The sequence below is a fragment of the Aphelocoma coerulescens genome, chromosome 2, assembly GCF_041296385.1.
Source record: "Aphelocoma coerulescens isolate FSJ_1873_10779 chromosome 2, UR_Acoe_1.0, whole genome shotgun sequence".
Classification (NCBI taxonomy): domain Eukaryota; kingdom Metazoa; phylum Chordata; class Aves; order Passeriformes; family Corvidae; genus Aphelocoma; species Aphelocoma coerulescens.
Window position 1 is genome coordinate 134,395,252 of NC_091015.1, and position 11,437 is coordinate 134,406,688.

General features: G+C 37.3%; 1 protein-coding gene across 1 annotated transcript; it reads left to right on the forward strand.

The window, feature by feature from the left end:
- The first annotated feature begins 546 nt into the window (after positions 1–546).
- XKR9 (XK related 9) lies at positions 547–11,035 on the forward strand. The gene is given in 3 exon segments (XM_069005989.1): positions 547–923; positions 9,048–9,271; positions 10,392–11,035. Coding segments are annotated over 3 exon segments (1,245 nt in total).
- Positions 11,036–11,437: the final 402 nt, after the last annotated feature.

Here is an 11,437-nt window from a genome sequence, read left to right on the forward strand (position 1 = left end):
TAGGACAAAAGTTTTCTCAATGTTTTGTGCTGTGTACAGTGAAGGAGAAGAACTAAGAAATTAAGAAAGTTCTGGGACGGAATCAGTCTTTTTTTCCATAAGCTGCTTTTAAAAACTTGCTTGCTTTTTAGCGTTTTGCAACTCTTAGGAATTATCTCAATAGCTGCTTGAGTGGAGAGTCACTGTTTGGGAGAGTGGGCGACCTCAGCAGGTTCAGAAATGCAGGTCTCTTGGGCTGATTGTTCCCCACTATCTCAGCACATTCTGCATTTTGTACTTGCCTGTTCAAATGGTCATGAGAATTGCTGTATGATATTTTAAATGATGAAGATATTCTTACTGCTAATCTTCTTTTTTTTCTTCTTCTTTTTAGGAACCAGTAATGAAGAATGACTCCATCAATTAAAGACAATTTACATTTATCTTTTTCAAAATAGATGTGTATTTTAGAAGTTAATTTAATATTTAAATCAAGAGCACGGAAAAATGCAAGTCCCTTTGCCATACTAAAAATGGATAACCCAACTTTTCTTTGTATAAAACCTTATGAGCAGGGGCTATCGTCAGGAAAAAGACTCCATTGTAGGAGAGCATTTAGATTCCTTTACATGAAGTAAGGAGAGAATGACAACAGTGAAAGTTCCACACATGATGAAATTTACTAAGCAGAATTTTTTTTTTTTAGTTGGTGGAATGATAATTTATGTAGTTGATATTGGAGTGGACTTTTGGGTAGCTAGTAGATATTTCTGTCAAGGACAATATTCTTGGAGTATATTGATACTGTGTTTTAGAGGTCTTTCATCATTAATAACTCAGATATTTAGTTATGAGTGGTTTAAAAATGACTGGGAAGGTACTGATACTGGGAAGCTGAAATTGGTTTTTCTAGTTCATCTCTTTCAGTGTGGAATTTTTATAAGGTAAGCACATTTTAAAATTTATTTTCAAATGAGAAATCATGTTGCTTTAGGGCAGTTATTAAGAAGTGCCTAGTATGGCTTCAGGGACAAGACCAATTCTGGCCTTAACAATTACTGCTCCATGAAAACAAAAGGATTTTTGTCTGGTTATGCCAGTGGTAAATTTTGTCAGGTTTTGATGGACATGTAATTCTTCTTTCATATACCTGTAAGGAATGATTTTTATCATTCACAACCCAGCTCTATTTAATTAATCAGCCATTTGATGGGGCATACTTAATAAAAACGATTGCTTTGAAGTGTACTGCTGTTGCAACTGATAAATACAAGTTTTCAAAGCGATGTTAGGCACACTAAGCAGCTGAGACAGCTGAAGAGGTTATGTTTGAACCTGAGTGTCTAACCATATGTAGAAAACTCCCCAAGATTCAGGAGAGAAATGAATAGCTGAATAGTTAGTAAAAATACTTGCAGCACTTAATGGTGATAGGAAACTTTGTTGCATAGTGGATTACCTTAACTCTGAAGCAATCCGCAAAACTCTTGGATTTACCTGAACTCATACCCTTTCCAATGAATATCTCTTACCAGGAATTTCTATAATTTGGAATCTTTCCCAGAATTAGCTCCATATTCTCTGAGTGGCTTATTATCTAGTAAACAGTATTTTTTTCTTTACTCTGACAGTGTTGTCAACTTGGTCGCTTGTTCTTTTTTGCACAAATGATATTTTCTCTCCTATGCTGCTACTTATGCTTGGAAAATTTCCAAGATGTTATGTATAAGTTACAAAGTTCTTCCAGCCACTCCTCACAATTCAGCAATGTTATAAAGCATAATTTAACATATAAGCTGGTAACAGCAAGCTGGCATCTGTGCTTGTGCCTTTGTGATTAACTATTACATACTTCTTATTATACGTGTTTTTCTTAGGTGTATCAAGGTACAACTTCCTCCTGTTCTCCCTCTTAGTCATCTGATTTATGCAGTTAGTTTAGACAACAAGTCACTCAGGTTTATCTCTGCAGTAAATGGATAAAAATAGATTCTGTCAGGTCACACTTGTTAAGGTAAGATTCTCCAGAAAGTCATTTGGGGCAGGAACCCATATTGTTCATTCAAAGAGGAAAATGAGGGCCTTACCAGTAAATAAGATTTGATCAGTGAACTCTGGATGCTTGAAATTATAAGATGTGAACACACCTTACCAAATTATCTTTTTTCATTTTTTTCTTTTTTTCTTTCCTTCCTTCTTCCCTCTTTCAAATCCTTTTACACCTCCTGCTCCATCTTTGAACTTAGACTCCTAGAATGGTTTGGTTTGGAAGGTGACCTTAAAAATCGTCTCATTCCAACCCCCCTGCCATGGGTAGAGAAACCTTCCACTTGAGCAGGCTGCTCAAAGCCCCATCCAACGTGGCCTTGAGCACTTGCAGGGATGGGGCATCCACAGCTGCTCTGGGTAACCTGTGCATCACCACCCTAACAGGGAAGAGTTTCATCCTAATATCTTGTTCTTAACCTACCATCTTTTAGTTTGAAGCCATTCCCCCTTGTCCTATCACTCCATACTCTTGTACAAAGTCCCTCTTCAGCTTTCTTCTAGGTTCTCTTTAGGTACTGGAACTGGTGACTTACAAACTGGTACCCTTTGGGTACTGGAGGTTTGTGCAGTGCACAGAACAATGGGAATCAGTTTGGTTTTGCTGTCACACTGACAGTGCTAAGTAATAACTATGAAAATCATATTTGTATATATATGTATATAAATATATGCAACATATATAAAATCAGAGGAAAATGAAATTAAAGTATTTCTTATCTAAGAAGGCTTTAGTTTCTTTTATTGGAAAGAGTGTATACCTGCAATTAGATTTCATATGAAATAGTATGTTCTGCAAGGAGACAAAATTAAGTTAAAAATGTACACATCAACTATGCTGAATAAAATTATATTCAGCCTGACCCATCTAAATGGCTCACACAGATGTTTGTTGAATGGAGAACAGTCTTGACATAACAGACAGTATTAAGACAGTAACACAGTCAGGGATGTGGGAGAATGGGACATTTCCTTAGGGCACCGTATGAATTCTGGAGCTGTCTGAAGTGTAGCTGTGAGCTTCATCAGCCAAAGACACACCTGTGGGAGACTAAACATTGGCAAGTCATAACTTTTGCTGTCAGAATAGAAGGTCACGTAGGCAGCAGCTGCTGTGTTACTGGCAGCTGCTGTTGTGCCTCTTGATGCTTAAAGGTACCTCAGAATGCCCTGCAACTTTGAATAGAAGCAGATGAAAAAGATTTTTTTGCATATTTGTAAAGATTAATTCTAAATCCATGAGGTATCAGAGTAAATGTGAGCGCTTTGCTGAAACTGAGGTTATTTCCTGACATATTTCTAAAAGGCAGTGAGAAAAATTCCGAGCCAATGTAGGTGACGGGCTGCAGGGTGAGCCCTGCTCTGAAGCAGTACCAGCTGGCAGCAGTGAGCACACCTGTGAGAGATGCACTCTGGTAAAGGAACTCCACTGCTTAGTGACAGAGCTCTGGGAGGAGGTGAGGAGGTTGAGGAGTATCAGGGATAGACAGAAAGAGAGACACAGGCTGCTAGATTCACACCCTTTCCTGAGACAGCCCCACAGGCAGGCAGGATGCATGATATGGATGATTCCCTATCCACTTTTCACCTGGCTGAGCACAGTGACTTAAGGTTAGGGGGCTATGGCAACAAGTTCCTGCCCAGTGCAGCAGGTGCCCCTGTGACTACCCCACATTCACAGGTGCCCTGGCATAACAGGTATGAGACTCTGCAAGTGGAACTGAATAATAATGAGGAGGATGGGTCATCTGGTTTGGAGATGTGACAGAGGTTAAGTTACATCCTGTGTCAGACTTTTACTGCTCTCTACAAATGAAAGCAGGTTGCAGTCAGGTGGGGGTCAGTCTCTTCTCTCAAGTAACAAGTGACAGGATGAGAGGAAATGGCCCCAACTTATGCTGGGAAAGTTTGGATTGGATATTAGGAAAATTTTCTTCTCTGAAAGAGTTGACAAGCATTGGAATAGGCGCCCAAGGAAGTAATTGAGTCTCCATCTCTGGAGATACTGAAAAGACATGTAGATGTGACACTTAGGGACATGGTTTAGTGATGGACTTGATAGTGCTAGAGCAATGGTTGTACTTGATGGTCTTAAAGATCTTTTCCAAACTAAATGATTCTGTGATTCTATGTGTTTGATCACATTTTCTTAATATAAATTTACTGACCTAAGTATTGACTTAGTGCATCAGTTTCATGGATTTAATCCAAGTATTTTTGATACTTAGAAGGTGAAGTTTGACATGCAGCACAGAGTAATTTTTCTTTGATAAAGATTTATACTATGCTGAAAGGTGTGACTGCATGACCAGAATTTAGTCATTATTGCCAGGCCACTTGCAACCTGCCTGTATGAACTACTAAATGTCATCCAAATATTTATCGGTGTAGTATAATACTGGGATTGTGTTGCCAAGTCAGTGGAAATCTGAGGGGAAGCATGCGATATGGAAACACTGGCAAGGCAGCTTGCTTGTCACATGTGAAGGCCATGAAGCAACAAAACCAAATAGCTGTCACCCCTGTGAATTCCCAGCCAGAGACAAAGCCTTCCTAATTTTACAGGATCAAAGTTCATCACTTGTGAAATGATGATGAGTGTGTAGGAACATCTCAAGAACAGAGAGACAGTGGAGCTGTGTTTCCATGAGTGTTTATAATAAGTAGGAGCCCTGTCATTTGTGTTCTCCACAAAGCAACACTACAAAGGCAGAAACCATTTTTTTGTTCTCCTATCAAAGTGAATGTTACTTAGAGACACTGATAATTCTTTGCCATTCACATATGATGATTCCAGTTGTAAAGAAATTGTAGGTTTTTTACTCTGTTGGCCTCCAAGTATCTTATATACATTGAAATGGTAAAAACCATATTCTCTTTAATGAATTTATGGGGAAAAAAAGTAAATGGTAAACCTTCATTTGTCTATATTATTGACTTAACCATTTCATATTCCATTTAGGATGTACCTCTACTTAAAATACATAACTAATCCATTACTTTAAATTAATGTATTTTTATTACAGTTGTAGTACCTTTTAAAAAGACTTTTTACAGTTTATGAATATTGAAGCACAGAACTTCTATAGATATAGATATATTATAGGAAAATAGATTTGAGAGATATAACCAGAATAGTTTCAGAGCAGGCACAGGGTTTAAGTGAGCCATGGGCATGATAAAGGAGCAAATTTCAACCTGACCTACCCTTTACTATGGACTGAACTTTGCCCTAGGCTGGGAACATAGTTCAACACGAGGTCTAAAAGTTGGCTCTGAGCACTTCCTAAAATGTCATATATTGCATGCCAAATGGGCAGATGAGAATGAGGGTGTAAACTCAAAATACTCTTAAAATATGAAAATTTGTCACAGTGAACTACAGTAAGTAACATAAGCTTGTGCAGCTCAGAGAATGCCACCTTGCTTAATATATAGTTAAAGCAGTAGAATTATTTGGACTTGAAAAAAACATGCATTCTATACAGAATTCAAAGTCAGAGTGGACTAACCAAAACCGCTACAACGAGGGACAAATACACAGTGTACCACCTTGTAGCAGTATAAACCTAGTATACAGTGCTCAGAAGGAATGTGCTTTGAAAACTGACAAGTGATTTCAGGTATGCATCCAGCTGAAATATTCCTTTTAGGACATTTCTTGCCTTGCATATCACCTGCCATCTCAGCTGTGAGCTCTGCAGCTCAAAATTTTTGCAGCTGGTTTCCACTTCTTGCTGCTTGGACAAACACAGGCTCTGGTGAGTGAGTCCATGGACAACTAGCAGATCAGTCTACCCAATTGTTTTTTCTTGAAAACATTGCAAACTTTCCATATTTTTTACATCTTGAATGCAAGAACCAGATGTTTTGGAATACTAATTGTTTTATAAACAGAAAAAGCAATAGATGCCTTGCCAAACAGTTCAGTTCTTTCCTTATGAGTGATTATTCAGGGAACAATAAGATAAATACACAAAAACATAAAAATAAAAACAAATTTCCTTTGTGAGTAAATAATAGATCTAGAGCCAGCTCATGGAACCAACACATGGCCTGAATGGCAGGGATGCAGTCTATGAATCTTTGCAAGGAGAAGAGTAAAGGCTCTTCCCCTGAGGCTCTTGAATAGTAACAAAGCTGCTCCACACCTACTCCTACCATGTTGCAATTCTCACATACTCTTGTATGAGGGCAATGCCTTAACATAGCAGGGACAAAGTCATGAATCCTCTAGCATGCACTTAACCCAGGACCTGCTAATCCTGGCTGTCTTGCCTGTAGCTGTGGAAGAGACCCCTACACTGCTTTCCCTGTGGTCAAAGGATTTGGTTTTTAAAGGTGGTGAAGGTGTTAAACTTTTAACCTCTGAAGGAGTCAGGGATTCTTCTTAGCTGCCTAAGTAAGCAGAAGAATACTGTGCTCCAGTGTTATACCGGGATGAGATGATCCCGAGAGATCTGGGTGTCTAATGATCTGCTGCCCTCTGTTTTCTACAAGTGGTAAATGCAACGGTGTGAGTTTCATCAGGTCCGTGGTGTGTGTGATCCTGTGGATGGTCAGGCAATTAGGAAGCTGCACTTTAGCATGAATCTTGAAGTTATCTCAGATGCAGCATTAGGGAATGTAAGCAGGAGGCAAGTTAAAGCATAGGACCTTGCCTGTCTCAGTCTTTGTATAAGCAGTCTTGTACAACTGTCTAAGATAATCAAGTGTTGGCCTGTGATGTTCTGCTTAATTTCTCAAGAAAATAGATCCAAATGAATGATGCAACTGTCATAATTTATTTACTAAATTAGGTTTTCTTTTGAGGGGGAAAGGCTCCAGTAGTCTTTGCAAGGCTAGAAAGGTTGGCTGAATAACAGTGAGTTTTCTTAAAAAAGGACTACTTATGTTGTCCTTGCCTGCTGGTTATAGTCAAAATGGGTTCATTGGAGAAGAATATTAGAAGCTCAAAACATCTGGGAACTAAATAGACAGAAATAGGCTTGGAAGTGATGTCTGAAGGCTGCTCTGATAAAAATCCTGTTTATGGACAAACATATGGATTTATGTATCTATAAAGCCAAGAACTCAATATAAGTGAAATTCTAACAGTTGATTCCAAGACTCATTATTAGTCTAGATCTATTTATTACAGGCAAAGAAAGAATACTTCTATGCATAAAAATCTTCAGTAATAATAATAGTATACATACTACAGTTAAAATTATTACACACATATTTTTTCATTCCTGTCCCTTTTTTTCAAGCCATCCCTTATCATTCTATGTATGTGCTTTTCTACACTGTATCTTATCTCTCCATATCTCAGGACCTCTGCTATCATAGCAAGACTAGATTTCTCTATCCTGCATCATCATGTATGTAATAAATATCTCATTTGATGCATACCTGACTGTTACTGTTACCTATCAAAAACACTGACTGTATGACACAAAAGTGAAAAAAAAAAGAAAAGTAAAACAAATCAGCCACCTGGTCAGTTGGAAGAAATCACCAGTTTTGCTGCAGAAAACCCAAGCTAAACCAAGCAATACAAAGTACAGACGGGTCAAGAAAATTTCAAACAGAGCAAGCCTGGCAAACCTCAGCTCTGAGGCGTTGCAAAGCTCATGCCAAGTTATCAGCAATAACAGTGCTTATTGCAGTGCTGCAGAGTTACAAAGCTTAGGCTGCAATCTGCCCAGCCAGTGTTAATGACCACTTGAAGTCAAGTTACCAGCAGAAGAGAGCAAGCATTGATTTGCTTCAAGGCAGGATTTACATGCATACTAATGAAGATACTTCTCCCTGCTTTCATTTGTTTACTAGTTCCAAAAGAATCTTTGTTGCTGAACACTTCACTGGAAAGAGGTCTTTCGCTGTGAAACCCACTTCTGCAATTGCTCCCTTTAGTTTATAACAGAAAAGAGCATTTCCTACCTTTCCTGACTTCCAAAACAGTAATGCACTGAATCAGATCACTCACCAGGGCTATGTGGCTCTGTATCTGAGTCCATTAGGAGCAGCACAAATATTATAATTTCCACCATCTGGAGTTCTGGTTAGAACATCAGGTTAGAGCCACCATCCTGTTTTCCCAAACTCAGATGTAAAGATTAACATGTACAACACCTAGCTCCTCTGTTAATTACCAAAAGAGTTTATGATTAAAACTTGTGTTCTTTCCCCTATAAAGTGCTAACCACACTTCCAAGCCTGAAGCAAAGGTCTTGAAGATGGGAATAAGAGCTAGGTTTATCTCCAAGCAAAGCATTAGGTATATCGTGAACAGAATATGTTATTTACAACATGGAATGAACACCACTCGTAACTGACTAATTCCATGTATCCTTGCATTTACTGCTCCTTAAAAGAAAGTGTTAATTTAGGCTTAATAAAAAAATAAACCAGAACTGTTCTAAAAGTCATTCAGGTGCACTCATTTGCCAAGGCAAATGGCTTCCTCATGTAAAACCACTCAGATTGTTAACAGCATCTTTCGACCCAGGAATCCATGTGTCTTGAAAACTATTTTCTGAAATATAAGTCTTCCTATGTATTTAGAAAGTAACAATGTAGTAGTTTTTTTTTTAAAGTCTCTTTTATATTTGCAATTCATCAGGTATTATAGTTGGGGCTTATGGATCTATATTCTACTTACATAGGTGTGGATGTTCACAGCTGGATATTCACTAATACCCTGAAAAGGATACAAAGAAAGTGAATGAGTATTTCAAAGAGAGACTGAGGAGAGATGCTGAGGGAATTTTCAGAAATGCAGTACTTTTAAAGAAAAAAGAACCTAAAAAATAAAGCTTGTAATTTTTATTCAGACAAGTCTCATTCTGTTCTTATTCGTTTTCTTATTGCATGGTATTGCTGGGCTTAAATGATTCTCTGGTATCACTGATACCAGACAGATATCAGACAAAATTTTACCTGAGTAGAAGATGGAAGAAGTTGTTGTAAGGCTGTGTCATTTTATTGAGTTAGTCTTCTAAAAAGTGCTGCCTAATCAAGTGTCCTTTTTTTAATAGGTATTGGTTTGCTTTGAAATATGGCTGCCAAGCTGCTTTTAAACAAACAAGCAGCAGAGATGCATCAGAAGCAGACCCTTCCATCTTCATTCAAAAACAAGCTATTGATGCAGTGACTGATATTAACATGCTCAGGGTGTTCAAGACTTTTCTTAAGATCATACCACGACTTTTTCTTCAGATTTACATCCTCATGGAACACGACAAAACACATTTCTATCAATGTAAGTCTGTCTTTTTCCTTATGTTGCAAGTTGAGTATCTTACCTAAAACCAACTTGTGACTGGATAACATTTTACACATACCTTGGAAAACATACAGTCCACTGTATTATTACTCTGCATTTAATTAGAATTTCTCTCTAGTAGATGGTCCATTCTGCTAAATTGGTGAGAAAGAAGATTTTACTATAAAAATGAAAAGTCATAGATAAATAGTATATATCATAAATATAAAAAGTCATAATATCTAATAGAAACATAATGGTGTATCACTTGAAAATAAGGTCTTAAATGCAATTAGCATGTAATTTGCAAAGCGGTATGATTTGTGTAGTCTTGCTTATAGATTCTTTTAAAACTACTAGCTAGGCATTTGGAAATCAGTAACATAACTAAAGCAGCCCCATGAGCTTTCACTACCATCAGCCATATTACAGGTGAGGGACAGAGTCAGAAATAAATCTAAGGATATGTCAGCATTGTAAAATGAAATATGGTGAAGAGATACTGGTTCAACTCTCAGAAGCAAGAAAGCAGCTATATCATTTCCAGCTCTAAAACTAGTAGAATTATTGGCAGGACATTGACTTATTCATGGTTGGAATTTATCTAACTAAATGGGGCTACCTGCACTGATGTCTAGCATTCCTTCGAAGTCCATGGAGTCAAAATTTACTCAGGGAAAAGGATCCAGCAAATCTCATCTTAGATATGACCATGTGAAGGACCAAGTCTTAGTTATAGATTTCTACATTTTAGATACCACAGACTTGCAAATATCAGTTGCTGAAACTTAAATTTTTATGGTCTATTTGCAGTACTTTGGGAATTTCTAAGTCACCTGAGTATGGAGATGGCAATGCAACTTAGGCAAGGCCATTAAGGATCAGGGGCTGGGCAGGATAATATAAGCATACCAAACAGCATCAGATGCCTAGATTTAAGTAACTAAAGTGAACCTTAAAATTAAGGTGACTTGCTTTGGAGCAGAGAGTAAATATAAAACTGGGATAAAGAAAATGTTAGGAAAGCATGAAATTTTCTAAAACTTCATTCAGAAATCATAGTGTAAAACACATATCTTTTTCCCTGGTTTAACATTTTTCCTTGTGTTTTGTTTAGATGCTGCCATTATTATGTCTTTTTGTGGTATCTCCTTATCAATGGTTGATTATCAGGTATCGCTACGAAAATCTCTGCCTGAAAAAGATAAATTTCGTATGCTATCCAAGCTCACGTATGTCTTCTATAAATTGCTTACCATCACTTCTTGGATACTCAGTATTTCATTGATCGCTCTACTAAGCGTCAGAATTTCTGTAATTCTGCTGGTATTTCTTTGGCTCTGTGGCTTCACTTGGACTTGGAAACAGCATACAACATTTTGCAAATCTGCGAAGATGGAATATCTGTACAGAACTGTAGTTGGAATCATTCTAATTTTTTCATTTTTTAACATAAAGGGGAGAAGAACAAAAGTTTGCATTTCTATTTATTATGCTACTCACACTGTAGTAACTCTAAGTATTTTGTTTGTATATATGTTCTGGAAACCTTCCATTATTGAAGAAATATGTTTTACAATTGTGGGCATCTTAACTATTTTGAGTCTGGTGTTAGGTATTATTTTTCTTGTTGTTTATTACAGCCATTTTCATCCCACTACTTATTGCAGACCTCAGGCATGTTCAGATGAAGTTGACAGAGTGGCAGGGCAAAAAGATAGCGTGAAAACTGGTAGATTTCAAAATTTCTTAATGCAATGAATGCTGTAGGGTTTTTTTGTTTGTTTGTTTTTGTTTTTGTTTTTGTAGACTTCAAAGCAAATTCTGTCTGTTTCTCTGTCATTGTTTCTTGTGTATCATCACTGAGGAGCACATAATGGACCAGAGTTGTTGGCTTTGAATAACTATTTGTTTTCCATGATACAAAGACTGTAACATGAACATTTATGTGCTGGTGAAAGTTACTTTTGACAAAGAAACAATTTAACCTATTCATCCAGCACAATCCACAGTTTTAGTTTTTTAGCAATGGAAACGTAACACAGAAAAAGCTAAGAGTTAATTAAATGAAATCTAGCATTAAAACCACATTCTATTAACTTACATTGATTCTGTTAAAAACAAGGGGTTTGTCGTTTTTTTTCTTGATGGAGGGAAGGAAGA